This window comes from Sorex araneus, chromosome 7 (assembly GCF_027595985.1).
Source record: "Sorex araneus isolate mSorAra2 chromosome 7, mSorAra2.pri, whole genome shotgun sequence".
Lineage (NCBI taxonomy): Eukaryota > Metazoa > Chordata > Mammalia > Eulipotyphla > Soricidae > Sorex > Sorex araneus.
This window is the reverse complement of record NC_073308.1, coordinates 69,173,160-69,187,832: the sequence shown is the minus strand read 5'-3', so window position 1 is coordinate 69,187,832 and position 14,673 is coordinate 69,173,160. Positions and strand designations below refer to the sequence as shown.

Genomic DNA, 14,673 nt, shown 5'->3' with positions numbered 1-14,673 from the left:
GGGCATCTGGGCAGAAAGCAGCAGAGGGGCTGGAGCTGCTCAGTGGGTGCGAGGGGCCGTGGTAAGGACGCACGCCCTGGCCCTCTGCTCCTGCCCCCGGAACCTCTAGGCTGCAGTGCTCCGCGCCCGTGTACTCCCGGGTGGGGTGGGGCCCCCGCAGGCAGGGGCAGGAGGAGCAGGGCACACACTGTGAGGGCAAAGCTGACGCCATGACAGGTGGCAGAATGAGAAGCAGCAGGCAGGCGGCAGGTTCAGCCCCTGGAGCTGGGGATCCCGTTTCCCAGCAATGAAGCCGTGTGTACCGAGCCAGCCGGAACCCACTGGGACGTTCCGGGCCCAGCAAGTGGGCTCAGTCCCTCACAACGTGCCAGGAACCAGAGAAGGGAACCCTAAGCTGTTGCTGGAAACTACCGTTTAACCGTCGCCTGACACTGTCGCCTGAGCGCTGGCTTAACTCTGAACCCGTATCAACCGCTTGTGATTTGGAGTCCGGGTGCTTGTCAGGACTCGAACCCTAACTCGGGCTAGCAGTCAAGTTCCTTTGCTTTTGCATTAGCGTGTGTGGACTCGGTCTCTCCACAGCTGGGGGTCTGACAGGCACAGCAACACCAGCTCCTCCTCGCAGGCTCATGTCTTGGCTCCCGAACGCGGGAATTCAGGGTGTCCTGGACCCTGAGGTCACCTGAAGGTCACTTTCCAACCATCGGTAGGTAGAGCGGCCTGGGGTGGGGGCGGGGACAGCAGGGCCGTCCAGGGGCCGCCCGCTCCCCCTGGGCCCCCATTCTGGAATAAGGGCTGTGGCCGGCGGAGGGGCTGTGCCAGGTGCGCTCAGCAGAAGACCCCCCCAGCAGCTGGCGTGTCCCACTCCTGGACAGGGGCCCAAGCAGCGGTCACTGAGAATATGGCTCCTGTTCTTCACGGACATCTGTCCTAGCTCTTTGTTCCGGTTCGTGCTTAAAGCAGGGAGCGGCCCCCCAGAATCTGCCGGAGTGAGCTTCGAGCCCAGGGTCTGCCCTTCTGGGGGAATAGAATCAGAATCAGTGACTTGGGCGCTACACTCTCCAGCAAATGCTAACGACTCTCCCTGGGACTCGGGAAGGTCTGGGCCAGGCTGGAGGGGGCGGAGGGAGGGCGGGAGAGGCGGGCCGTGCAGAGCGGGAGGGGAGCACTCAGGGGAGTGCGGGGAGCCGCTCTGGCCCTAATAAGGAGGGGGCAGCCCCGCCCACCCCGGGCTCCTTCGGAGCAAAGGTTGCACGGTTGCCGCCCTCCCCCCTCCCCTCCGCCTTTATTTACCTTCAAGGTGCTGGAGGCCACGTGGATGGTTAGTCAGAACCGCCCCTGTGAGCCTCGCCCCGATTTCTGCCAGTGCTCCCAGGAACCAGAACATTCTGTGGGGAAGATGGCTGGGCACGCCGTCTTGGTGGCTGCTGTCTCTGTCCTCTCTGCTTGTCAGCAAAGTAAGAGTCCCAGCCAGCAGCGTGTGTGTGTGTGTGTGTGTGTGTGTGAGTGTGTTTGTGCGCGCGTGTGCATGTGAGTATGTGAGTATGCATGTTTATGAATGTGTGTGTTCTTACTAGTGTGTGTATTGTTTGTGTGTGGGTGTGTGAGAGCGGTGTTTGTGAGTGTGTATGAGTATTTGTGTGTGGAAGTGTGTATGTTGTGTGCGAGTGTGTACGAGTTTGTGTGTGTCAGCATTGTTTGTATGGGTATTGTTTGTGTACAAGTGTTTGTGTGTGTGCATTTGTGAGTGTGTATGTGTATATGTGTGTGAGAGCATTGTGTGTATGAGTGCGGTGTGCTTGTGTGTGTGTGTGAGCGCTGTTTGAGTGTGTGGGGCTGGGGGCGGGAGGCTGGCCTTGGCCTTGGAACTCCCTTGCTGGTGCTCTGGGTCAGACCCGGTGCAGGGTCCTCGGCGCCTCCGTCCCAGAGACTTGAACATGCCGGTTAGTTCAGGGACGCGGGGATGCTCCGAATCCAGAGGTTTCGCAAGGCCCGTGGTCCCGGCCGAGTCCTGGTGAGCCTCAGTCCCGCCTGGCAGGGTGGGCTCAGGGTTTTGCCCAGTGCCATGTGCCGCCTTGCTTTCCTGAGCTGGCTTAAGAACCAACTTTCCTTCTGTTTTTGAGCCAGAGGTGCTCAGGGGCTCTGTACCTAGGAGTCACTCCTGGGGGGCTGCTGGGCCAGGGATGGAAGCTGGTTGGCCTGTGCAAGGTGGCCATATTGCCCACTGCGCTGCCCTTCCTCCCTCCCTCCCTCCCTCCCCTCCTTCCTCCCTCCCTCCTCCCTCCTTCCCTCCCTTCCTTCCTCCCCTCCCCTCCTCCCTCCTTCCCTCCCTTCCTTCCCTCCCTCCTTCCTCCCTCCCCTCCTCCTTCCCTCCCCTCCGCCCTCCCTCCCTTCCTTCCTTCCTTCCCTCCTTCCTCCCTCCCCTCCTCCTTCCCTTCCCTCCTCCCTCCCTCCCCTCCGCCCTCCCTCCCTCCCTCCCTCCCTTCCTTCCTTCCTTCCTTCCTTCCTTCCTTCCTTCCTTCCTTCCTTCCTTCCTTCCTTCCTTCCTTCTTTCCTTCCATCCTCCCTCCCTCCCTCCCTCCCTCCCTCCTTCCCTTCTTCCTTCTCTTCCTCCCTTCCTTCTTCCCTCTCTCCCTCTTTTGTTTTTGGGCCACATTCGGAGATGCTCAGGGGTTACTCCCGAGTCTGCTCCCAGGACTCACTCCTGGTGGGGGTGGGGTGGGGGGCACCAGAGATGGAGCAGGGTCACAGAAAGCATCTGGCCCACTGTCCTCTCTGCAGCCCCCAAGTCAAGGTGCTGTCTTAAAGAAGCTCTCTTTGGGGTGATCAGGTTAAAAACAATCTGGGTTTTAGGCGACATAATTCTAGATTTTTTTTTCTTTTTGGGTCACATCGGCGATGCACAGGGGTTACTCCTGGCTCTGCACTCAGGAATTACTCCTGGCGGTGCTCAGGGGACCATATGGGATGCTGGGATTCGAACTGGGTCGGCCGCGTGCAAGGCAAACACCCTACCCGCTGTGCTATTGCTCCAGCCCCCGTAATTCTAGATTTTAAAGCACCTTCCCGCCAGAATCATGAGGCAGGGATCAGGAGAAAGGAGCAAGGGTCCCGGGCAAGAGTCTGCAGCTGCTCAACGGGCCCCCCAGGTGTGGAGAGCAGGAGCGGAGAGGAGAGGTAGCTGGGGGAACCCTACGTGGTGCTCGGGCTGACGCCGGGCCCGGCTGCAGAGAAAGCAAGTGCCTTAACCGCTACTGATGGTGGGCGTTTGTTTTGCTGGTGCTCAGGGGTGATTCCTGGCCCTGTGCTCAGGCGCGCCCCCTGCTGGTGCTTGGGGGAAGCACAGGGTGTTCTGGGCCCCTGCAGGTACTCGCAGCTGGGAGGGACCAGCCCCGCCCTCACTCTGGGGCGTCCCTCTGCTCCGGACCCTGGTGCTCAGGCTGCAGCCGCACACGTGAGAGGTTCAGCGGTAGCTTTTATTTATTTATTTATTTATCTATCTATCTATTTATTTATTTATTTATTTATTTATTTTCCTCTTTGGGTCGCACCTGGCGATGCACAGGGGTTACTCCTGGCTGTGCACTCAGGAACCACCCCTGGCGGTGCTCAGGGGACCATGTGGGATGCTGGGATTCAAACCCGGGTCGGCCGCGTGCAAGGCAAATGCCCTACCCACTGTGCTATCGCTCCAGCCCCCAACGGTAGATTTTAAATCCTGAACAGTAGCTTGCGGGTAGCCCGGGGGCGGGGGGCCTGTTGGGGGGACCCTCAGAAGTCCGGCTCCACTCTTACTGACTCCTCGCCACCAGGGGGACGGCAGCTCTGTGCCCCCTTCAGGAGCACTCGCGTCTCCACTCTGTAACCCAGGGAGAGGGCCAGGCCACACGCTCCGCGCAGGATTCTAGAAGGAAACTCCGAGATGCCACCAGGGCATGGCTGGGAAGGTGCAGAGACGGGAACAGCTTGGAGAGAAAACCGTCGGGGGCAGGACTGGGTGGAGTCCTGCAAGGGGCAATAACGCGCCTAGGACAGGCTAGGAGGGGCCGAGGGCCGGGGCCCAGGCCTCACAGGTCTGGCCACGAGACGCCCCAGGAGGAGGGAGAAGAAAGCCCCAACCTGTCACTGGGAAACTGAGGCGGAGCTGTCACCCACTCCGTCCCCTCGAGGCCCTTCCTCCGGGTGCTTCTCTCCAGACGCCCCCAGGGCGCCCTCTGCCCTACAGCTTCGGGGCAGTTTTGAGGGTGGGCTTCCTTTGGCCCGCGCAGGGGAGCACAGCGGGGCCTCGCCGTGCAGCGCCCAACCCCGGCCCGGAGGCTTCTGTGTTATGTTGTTTATTACTGGCGTTATTTTGCGTCGGAGCACTGGTGGTGCTCAGGGTGGGCTTCTGGCTACCCGCTGTGCTGCCGCTCCGGCCCCTTTCCTTGTATTCTTGAGTAATTCTTCTTGCACAATTACTTTATTATTTTATTTTATTTTATTTTGCTTTTTGGGTCACACCCGGCAATGCACAGGGATTACTCCTGGCTCTGCACTCAGGAATGACTCCTGGCAGTGCTCAGGGGACCATATGGGATGCTGGGAATCGAACCCGGGTTGGCCGCGTGCAAGGCAAACGCCCTCCCCGCTGTGCTATTGCTCCAGCCCCTTGCACGATTACTTTACTACTCATCCTCGCTATCTATCTACGGTTGAGCAATGCCCCAGAAATGTGTGTCTGCAGCTACTTTCTGGTAAACAGGTGCTCTCCCGGGGACACACGCATGCTCACCCCTTTACTTCAGGAAACGGGGCCATGCAGTTGTAGGGACGGGCGAGTCTGACCTGTGCCGGGCAGGTGGACGAGCCCTGCAGGGGTCAGCCCGGTGGTGTTGAACTTGAAGGCAGGATTGGCCTTGGGCCAGGGCGTCAGTGCATTGGATGAGGCCCACCCGTGCACGCAGGCCACTCAGCTGAGAGCAAGGGCCGCGTTGTGCTGGAAATACCATCCCATCTGAGAAACGGCCCAGCAGCGCCATGAGCTGGTCTTTGGGCAAACAGCTGGGCCCTGTGGCCTAGCCTGGCTGGCAGAGGAGAGTGGCCACCCCTGCAGGGTCAGCCCTGAGGGCGGGAGGCAGGCGGTGTGGGCCGGCCTCACCTCTCCGGGGCTGGATCTGAGAGTGCCGTGGGCCCGTCCTTGGGCCTAGGAGGGTCGGGCTGAAGCGGCCCCTCGGGGCGGCTTTCCAGAGAGGATCAGCGGGCCCAGCCGTGTGCAGGGGTGCTCTCCCGCCGTCTGCCGCCCCCGACCCTCTCTCCGTCTCCACGCAGGGGCGGCTGCCTTGCACCCGAGGCGCTCGCCAAGTATGTGGGCTCCCGGGCCTCGCGCTGGCCTTGACCAGTGGACACGGTGTCCGACGGCCGTCCCTCTCTGCCTGCAGGCTACTTTGCTCTGGAGGTGGGAAAGGCCAGGCTGCGGTGTCGAGTGGCGGCCCCCGCCGTCTCCGGCTGCCCCGAGTTCGAGAGGGTCTTCCGAGCACAGTGAGTGACCCCGCCCCGGCCACACGGCAGAACTTCCGGTCCAGTGCCGTCCCTCTGCACACAGCAGACCTCGGTCCCAAGGCCACGGCCTGTCACAGCCCTGGGAGCTGGCAGCACCAGAGGGGGGCGCTGACACCTCACACTTACCACGGAGCCCTTCAGAGCCCCTCGGCCTGATAGGCTGTTTACTCTGCTTCCTCCCTCCCTCCCTCCCTCCCTTCCTTCCTCCCCCTCCCTTTCTCCTTCCTTCCTTCCCTCCCTCCTTCCCTCCTTCCTTCCTTCCTTCCTTCCTTCCTTCCTTCCTCCCTTCCTCCCTTCCTCCCTCCCTCCTTCTTCCTTCCTTCCTTCCTTCCTTCCTTCCTTCCTTCCTTCCTTCCTTCCTTCCTTCCTCCTTCCCTCCCTCCTTTCCTTCCTCCCTCCCTTCCTTCCTCCCTCCTTCCTCCACCCTTCCTCCCTCCTTCCTTCCTCCCTTCCTTCCTTCCTTCCTTCCTTCCTTCCTTCCTTCCTTCCTTCCTTCCTTCCTTCCTTCCTTCCTTCCTTTCTTCCTCCTTCCCTCCTTCCCTCCTTACTTTCCTTCCTTTTCCTCCCCCTTCCCCCTCCCTCCGTCTCTCCCTTTCTCCCTCCCTCTTTCTTTGTCTCTCTCTCCTTCCTTCCTTCCTCCCTCCCTCCTCCTCTCCCCTCCCCTCATCCCTCTCCCGACCTCCCTTGAGTGATTCCATTGCAGACAGTCTCTTTAGGGTCACAGGGCTCCTTCTGTCTCACCCCACCCTTGGTGCTGTTGAAGGCCCCTCACTGACCCCGGGCAGACATCCTCATGCTGACCTGACCCTGGGCCTTCCCTGGCTTAGCTGGTCCGGTCAGGTGTGATATCAGAACACCAGTGTCCCCCGGAGTGACGGGAAGCGTCACTTTAGAGATTCCGGTCTCAGGGAATGTCCGGGACAGAGAGCACGGTGCCTCAGAGCTGCTGGAGTGGCCCGTAGCGGGCTGGGAGCGGGCGTTTCCTTCTGGAAAGTGTGGGGCATTGGGAGTTTGTCTCTGCAGCGATCACGGGCACTTCACGTCTGATCACGTCCGGTGTCTCGTGGACAGTCCATCCTTGAGCTCACCTTGGCAGGGAAGCGTGGGCTAGTCCCACTCGTGGCACGAGAGGTCATTTGAGAGGTGTCCACGCCTAATTGAAAGAGTTTTTATTATGGTCAATACATGTGACATATAAATCTACTCTCAGAACAAAACGGTGTGAGGCACGTTGTCGTTGGCAAGAGGACAATGTATAGCAGATACTTTTTTTTTTTTTGCTTTTTGGGTTACACCTGGCGATGCACAGGGGTTACTCCTGGCTCTGCACTCAGGAATTACCCCTGATGGTGCTCAGGGGACCATATGGGATGCTGGGATTCGAACCCGGGTTGGCCGAGTGCAAGGCAAACGCCCTCCCCGCTGTGCTATCGCTCCAGCCCCCATAGCAGATATTTTCTTGGCGTTTTTTCTTTTTGGATTTTTGCTGCTTCTGGTGGTGCGAGGGCTTCGTCCCGGCCCTGTGCTCAGGTGGCCCAGTGACCCTCTGGGATGCCAGGGGCCGAACCTGGGTTACAGTGTGCAAGGCAAGCTGTAGCAATGCTCTGGCCCCTAAACTAGAGCGGCACATGTCTGTGGTCCGGAATAAAGGGAGGTCACAGGCTTTCTGCCAGAGAGGCCTCCCAGGAGTGTCCGTCCCCGGCACGGCCCCCCGCCCCCCAGCCACCGCTTCTGGCATTCGCTTCCCTCAACGCTGTGCTCTCCTTGCTACGTGCCCTTTCAAATATTACACATAACTAACTGACTTCCCTGAAAGAACGTCACTTTCCTCTGCTTTTCCTTACTTCCTCCTGCCAGTAAAGTCCAATCTTTTCATTAACTCAGACCAATAGCCAATGTTTACATTTCAGTAATTAAGCAGGTAACACGCAGCTGATCGAAGAGTGCCCGTGACGCTCCTTCCTGGGTGGCCCTTGGCTTGCTGTGGGGCCAGTGATTGCCCCCTCGCTTTGTTCGGTGGCTCAAGCCCCCAGACCCCCAACAGAACCCGCAGTCGGGGACCTGCCAGTGTCTGAAGCCCTCGTGGGGTCTCCGCCTCTGGCCTAGAGTTACTTTGTGGTGGTGGCTGCAGTTTGGGGGCCACACCCAGCGATGCTCAGGGCTTGCGCTCAGGGATGGCTCCCGTGGGCTCGGGGACGGCGGTGCTGGGGTCCAGCTGGGTCAGCCGCGTGCAGCGAGTGCCCGACCCCTGAGCCACCTCTCCAGGCCCTACGCCTGCTCTGGCGGCTCTTCCCCGCTGCCGCGTGGATCGTCCTCTTCAGTCTGCGGAATCTCCCTTCAACACTCTGCGTTGCTGGGCCTGGCTGTGGGCCTGTCGCTTCCCAATTCATTTCCTTCCCACCTACCTCCCGGCGCGCCCCTGCGGAACCTTTCCCGGACAGTCGGGGCGACGGGGAGATTCCATCTTTCCCAGGACTCCAGGATCCCCTCCCAGGAACCGCCTGGCCCAGCTCCGGCCTCCATCTCTGTGACTAAAGACCTGCCGCGAGGACGAGCGTCACTCTGTCACTGTCCCATCCCCGCGGCTGCTCAGATGCCCTGCGCGGCTGTGACTCGTGCTATCCCCTCTCCCTGAGCCCTGATCCCACCCTGCGGGCCCCCTGGGGGGTCTCTCTGCCATGAGGACCCTCCCGAGGTTCTTGCACGGCCTCCAGCTCCCCGCCTCTGTCCTGGGCTGGCCGGGACGCAGCCTCCCCCTCCCTCGCACCCTCCGTTCCCCGTCATCTCGTGCTGAAGACGCGAGTTCACTGTGTGCCGGGCCCGCAGGGACCCTTCACTCCCCAGCTCCTTGCGCTTCATACTTTGGGGAAAATTTTGTGAATGTTTCGCTCTCTGCCGGTGAAAGAAAACGCATTCTCAGGAACGAGAACCTGCCGAATCCTCAGCATGGCTTTGCTCCCACTCTCATTCGGGGTTGCTGCTCGGTGGGCCTCTCCTGTCTGGCAGAAGCCTTGCGTCCTCTCACGTCTGAGGATCAGACACTGGTGTGCATGTGTGTGTACATGTGCATGCGTGTGTGCATATGTGTGCATGCGTGTGCATGCAGAGACCCTTCCCAGGGCTTCCAGGCTCCCACGTGCCTCCTCTGCCTGCCTGGGCCTTCCTGGATGACTCTACCTGTTCTTCATTCATTCATTCATTCATTCACCACGTGCTTCCGTCCAGAGGCTTTGGGAGGGAGTGGTTCTCTGAGCTGCTGGGTAAGGCGGCCTCCCAGGAAGGAGGTCTACACCTGGTGAACACGCTTCCGGCAGCTCCCAGTGCTGCTCAGAGCTGCTGGCAGTCAGTATCGGGAGGGAATCGGACAGCATCTTGTTTCCCTGGGTTTCTTTTTATACTTATCGTTTTTTTTTTAGAAAGCATCACTCTTGGGGCTGGAGTGATAGCACAGCGGGTAGGGCGTTTGCCTTGCATGCGGCCGACCCGGGTTCGATTCCCAGCATCCCATATGGTCCCCTGAGCACCGCCAGGGGTAATTCCTGAGTGCAGAGCCAGGAGTGACCCTTGTGCATCGCCAGGTGTGACCCAAAAAAAAAAAAAAAGAAAGCATCACTCTTTATCCCCTTGCGGTAGGAACATAGAACCTCATTTTCCTTGGCTTAAGTAAAGAAACCTCAGCAGCAGCCCCAGAAGAGGCTAGAATGTGGACAGCGGCAAATGGATGCCTGAAGTTTAGCCACAGGCCAGCCGGGAGGAGACGCTCCGTCCTCTCCCCCCTCCCCTGGCCTGAGAGGGGCCCGGGTCCTGCTTCTCAGCTTCAGCTTCTGTGTCTGTTCACAGTGCGATTCTCTCTTTTTTTTTTGCTTTTTGGATCATATGCAGTGATGCTCAGGGGTTACTCCTGGCTGTGCTCGGGGGACCATATGGGATGCTGGGAATCGAACCCGCGTCGGCCGCATGCTAGGCGAACACCCTCCCTGCTGTGCTATTGCTCCAGCCTGCAATTCTCTTTCAAGGAACGTGTTTCTCTCTTACACTCGCTGCTGGGATCAGACCCGAGCGGGCCGTGTGCAGGGCATGCAAGGCCCCGGGATGTCTCTCTGGCCCGTTTACTGCACCGTGTTCAGAAGCAGCTGCGCATTTGCCGGTGGGTGAAAACTCGGTGCTTCCGTATCGTTCTCACACGAATGACCCATTTCTCTCTTCTTTTATCCGATAGACAAAACTGTGTGGAGTTCTACCCCGTATTCCTGGTCACGCTGTGGACGGCCGGGTGGTACTTTAACCAAGGTAACTTTCAAATGCACCGGCCCTGTGCAAAGCCATCTCGCTACGGGGCTCAAACATCACCCCCTGCGAGACACAGCACGGGCGAGCCCTGCCGGCAGCCCCGGGACTCCGGTTGAGGTTGATTTTGAAATTTTGAATCTATTTCTGATTGCTGCACATTCTGAAATGCTTTACTGTGCTGACCCCCCCCCCCCCCCCCCAATATTCTGTTCCTTGCAGCCTGTCCTTTCCAAGGCTGGGCTCGGGGTCCCTAGAACGACTGAGCAGCAGGGTGTGAGTGCCCAGCCACCAGTCGGGGGCGTTGCTTGAGTGCCGAGCTCAGCACCGGGCTCGCTATTCCGTGCGTCACTGCCGGAGGGGCCGAGCCCGGAGGGGCAGGAGTGACGGGGAGTCACCTTCCGTGCCCCTGCTTTTGCTGTCCGGGTAAGAGGGCAAGTGCTGCGTGGAAAGTGTGTTTAGGGCCGAGAGACAACACGCAGCAACACACAACGGGGCCGAGTGTTTGCTAAGGTCCCCAGCGCCGGGTCCCCTCAGGGTGTGGCCCACAGAACTAAAAACAGAGCCCCAGAAGTGTACCTCGAGGGGCTGGGGCTGGTGAGGAGGCGTCTGCCTTGCACGGGCCGACCCGGGTTGAGCGATTCCCGAGTGCAGAGCCAGGAGGAAGCCCTGAGCATGGCCGGGTGTGGCCCCCCTGCCAAAGGTAGTGTATCTTGTGTCCCAGAGATCATATAAAGGTTAAAGGCGCTTGCTTAGCATGTAGCTCTGTCTGGCACTGGTTTGGCCCGGGCACCACATATGGACCCACTGCGTGACCCCTGAGCACCGCTAAGTATGTCTCCCCCGCACCCCCCAAGGAGTCTGTTTAGTGAGATAAGAAACGACAACGAGCTGTTTGTCGGGTGCTGGGCTCCTTGGCCTTCCCGCCGACGGTCTCGGTGCCACTGCCTCTCTGGTGCCTCGTCTCTCCGAAGCCCCCTGGGGGTTGCAGTGACGTGAGTCACTGTTTGTTGATGCCTGGTGAGGGTGAAGGAGAAGGACAAAGGTTCCCTGGGTGGGTCCGTGCGTCCGCGTGTCCTTCTGTGTGGCTCGTCTGTTCTAGGGTGTTGACTGTGTAAAGACGAAGTTCCTGCTCTGCATCCCCGCCCCCCCTTCCTCCTGCTGTGCTTCCTTGTCGCGGGGACCGGGGCATTGGGCTCGGGGCTCGTGCTGGCGGTGGGACTCGGTGGGCCTCGCCCTGAGCTCTGGTGCCCACAGTCGTGCCAGCGGGGCCCGGGCCTCTGGCCCCCGTGCTTCAGGGCTGCACGCCTGCTCACGCGCTCTGCGGAGGCACCGAGAGCCCCGGCCTCAGCTTACCCATGCGGGGGAGCTGGTGTCGAACTCGAGGCCTGATGCGGGCCAGGAAGAAGCTTTGTCCCTCGGCTCAGTCTCTAGGCCTTTTCCTGTGTAATTGTGTGGTCGGAGTTCTCTGCACATCTTTTTGGTTTGTTTTGGAGTCACAGCTGCTGTGCTCAGGGCTCATGCCTGGCTCCGTGCTCAGCGGTCACGCCTCTTTTCTTTCTTCTTGGATCACACCCAGTGATGCTCAGGGGTTAATCCTGGCGGTGCTCGGGGGACCGTATGGGATGCCGGAGATCAAACCCAGGTTGGCTGCGTGCAAGGCAAACGCCCCCTACTGTCCTATCATTCCGGCCCCTCAGGGATCACTTACGGTGGGGACCAGACATGGTGCTGGGGATTGAACCCGGGCTGTCTGCATGCGAGGCGAGTGCCTCACTCGTCCTCTCTGTGGCCTGGTGCCGTCTCTCCGTGCCCCTCTGCCGTGAGGGCTGTGCCCTTACTCTGTCTCGTCTCCGTTCCTCCCCTCCAGTTTCTGCCGCTTGTCTGGGCCTGCTATACCTGTATGCCCGTCACAGGTACTTCTGGGGCTACTCGGAAGCTGCAGGAAAGAGGTAAGGACAAGCCCATCCTCGGTGCTCCGGCCACGGGGCGGGGCGGCTCGGAGTCAGGACGCGCTGGGAGGGTCGCGCCTGCCACACTGACCTGGGCAGTCCGTGGCCAGGGTCTCCGGGTGGAACCGTGCCCAGGCGGGTGTGCTCCTGCCACCTGATGTCCATGCCAAGGAGGTGCCCTTGGAGAGACAGTGCGGGGATCAGGCGTGGGTTAGATTTCCACCATGCATGGACTCCTCCGAGCACTGCTGGGAGCCACCCTGGGACCTCCATCACGAAGAAAGACTTTCCCACGAATACCCAGGAAATCATCCTGCCTGGCTGGGTGACCCTCCAGCTGTGCAGAGGAAACGCTGGCGGGTGGCACGGCCGTTAGCGTCCGGGGAGTGAGGGTGCTCAGATGTGAGAGCCGTCCCCCGGTGCCCGCCTCTCACCTCGCCCCGTTTCTGGCGCAGGCTGGCCGGCTTCCGGGCGAGTGTGGGCACGCTGGCCTTGCTGGCGGTCCTGGGCAGCCTGGGGGTGGCCAACCGCCTGCTGGACGAATTCCTGGACCTCAACATTGCTGAGAAACTGAGGCGGCATCTCTGACCGCCGCCCTCGGCCCACCCGCCACCCCCCCCACCCCCCATTTCCACGCCAGGGACCGTGCGGGGTCCCCTGGAAAACGTGCGGAAAATAAACTTTTTCTTTCTCCCCGCCTTCCAAGCCGTGCTCAGGAGACGGGGCTGTTAGTTCGGGTTCAGGGTCTGAGGCCGGGGACTCGGGGTCACGCGGGCGGTACTGGGGGACCGTGGGGCTTGCTGGGTGCTGCCCTGGTCGCCCTGGCCCTCTGGGGGCGTCTTAGGCTGCGGCCTGGGGGAGCCTATCTCTGTCCAGCGGCCAACGCTGTGGCTTGTGTTGGGGCCACTTGCTTCCACGGATATGTTAAGGACTCGGGCCTGCCCAGCTGGGGGTCTGGCTGCGCCCACCCTGGGACTTGGTGGGGTTGTCTGTGCTGGGCCCGCCTCCGACAGGTCATTTTGCTGGTGGAAAGTTCCAGGTGGATGTGGCCGAGGTCAGCTGGGCAGACGCTGGGCAGCAAGGAGTGCGTGGCTGCAGCGAGCGCGGCTCGGAGCTAGGGGCGGGGAGCACTGTGGGACAGAGCCCGAAGCTCCGGGTGGGCGCAGGGCGGAGGCGGTGCTGCCTGGGGTTCAGGCGCCTGCCCAGCCGCCTGCCGGAGTAGCCAGGCCCCCAGGAAGCGGCGCCTGGTGGGCGTAGAGCTGGTCTCTGGGTGCTGTGGGCTGCAGGGTATTCCCCTCTGTCCCCTTCTCTGGTGCAACCAGGGGCGCCCGCAGTACTAGGGATGCTGCCCCACCCCTGCGCGTGCCCCTTGGCTCGGCTGCAAGAGGAGCCAGCGGTCACTCTGCGGTTCCCCACTTCCGGGGCCAGCGGCTGGCCCTGTGGCCTCAGGCTGGCCCGGTTCTCAGAGCCCACCCTCACGTGGCCGAGTGACCGCTCTGCGCATGTTCCAGGGATGCTCCGGCAACGGGCCCGACTGCGTGGGCAGAGGGTCCCCGGCACCTGTAGACGCCCACATCGTCCTCTCCCGGCAACCTGGGACCTTCTTGGCTCCGGGTGTGTGGACCGTGCTGGCCAGAGAAACGTGAGTCTCTGCGCTGTTCGGTGTCCATGTGGGACAGTCTGACACGCACACGTAAATGGATTTTATGTTTGGAAACAGGATTCACTGCCTTCAAAAGGCAACGCAGCGGAAGGAGGGACGAGAGGAGCGTCCCTCTGTGAGGAGGGTCTTCCCGCCACCTTCCTCTCCGCTGCTGTTCCTTGTGAGGTCTCCAGGGTCACACCCCACAGTCATGGGGCTCCCCACGGCGGCTGGGTTCCGTGCTGGACACTGTCCTGTGATGGGGTCAGGGGCCCTGGATACAGGTGGGTGACGGGCCTGGGACTCAGGCCTCACGCCCCCTGAAGCGCCACCCCAGGGACCCCTCAGAGAGTCTAAAGAGGTGTACAAGGAAAAAAAATCCCTAAAATTAAAAATGTTGAGACGGATAATGGCAGAAGCTCCACTACGGAGCAGACGGTGCCTGCTTCCCGTCCGCCTCGCGGGCAGGGCCGTGAGCACTGAGCACAGCTTACTCCTGCTCTGGGGCCACACCCAGAGCCACTCAGCAGGACTCCTGGCGGTGCTCGGGGGACCCTCTGGGATGCCGGGGACCGACCGAGTCTGGGTCAGTCGTGGGCAAGGCAAGTGTCCTACCTGCTGTGCTGTCACTCTGGTCCCTACAATTTAAACTAAAAAAAAAAAGTGCTCGTCATAAGATGCTGATGGAAAAAGAGAAAGAGAAACAAAAACAGAGGGCGCTGACCGAGCCCGAGCCCCGGGCTGCAGAGAGGCGGCCGTGGAGCTGTCTGCCGGGCCCCAGAAGGTGCTGCCCCACGCGGTGAACTCGGGAAGAGGCGTGAGGGAACTGGGACCCACCCGCTTGGTTATTCTCGCGAGAGTCTTCCTTTGCTGGTTTGACAAACCCCAGAGTTCTGGAGAGAAGTTCAGCCGGGGTCTGGGAGCTGCAGGGGTCCTGGCTGAGCACGGCGTGGGGGACCCTCGCCCAGGTGGTGTTGGGGACCCCCAAGTGGAGATCTCTGTCCCGAGTGCCCACAACAGAGTCTCCGAGACTCGTGGCCGGGGCCCCTTTTCAAAAAAAAGATTACTCAGGCCCCGCTCCAGAAATCTCCCGTCTGGGGGGAGGCATACAGGCGCCCACCCGCACCAAGGTCACTCCGGACCCTGGATGCTGCCCGCGTCCCCGCAGGGGCCCGGACCACCCGCTTAGGACTTAGGGGAGGAAGGAGCTGAGGAGAGGACTCGGAAGGGGGAAAGCAGGAAAGACAGACAGAC

The 14,673-nt window shown here is 60.9% G+C and overlaps 1 protein-coding gene across 1 annotated transcript; it reads left to right on the top strand.

The window, feature by feature from the left end:
* The first annotated feature begins 1,399 nt into the window (after positions 1-1,399).
* Positions 1,400-12,365, top strand: MGST2 (microsomal glutathione S-transferase 2). The gene is made up of 5 exons (XM_004606268.2): positions 1,400-1,457; positions 5,418-5,517; positions 9,758-9,828; positions 11,696-11,777; positions 12,233-12,365. Exons 1-5 carry the CDS (start codon positions 1,400-1,402, stop codon positions 12,363-12,365), a joined length of 444 nt encoding a protein of 147 aa, XP_004606325.2.
* Positions 12,366-14,673: the final 2,308 nt, after the last annotated feature.

Coding starts and splice junctions, on each gene's coding strand:
- MGST2 (XM_004606268.2), top strand. CDS start 1,400: ATGGCTGGGCACGCCGTCTTGGTGGCTGCTGTCTCTGTCCTCTCTGCT. Junction 1,458..5,417: donor CCTCTCTGCTTGTCAGCAAA/GTAAGAGTCCCA, acceptor CTCTGCCTGCAG/GCTACTTTGCTCTGGAGGTG. Junction 9,829..11,695: donor CGGGTGGTACTTTAACCAAG/GTAACTTTCAAA, acceptor CCTCCCCTCCAG/TTTCTGCCGCTTGTCTGGGC.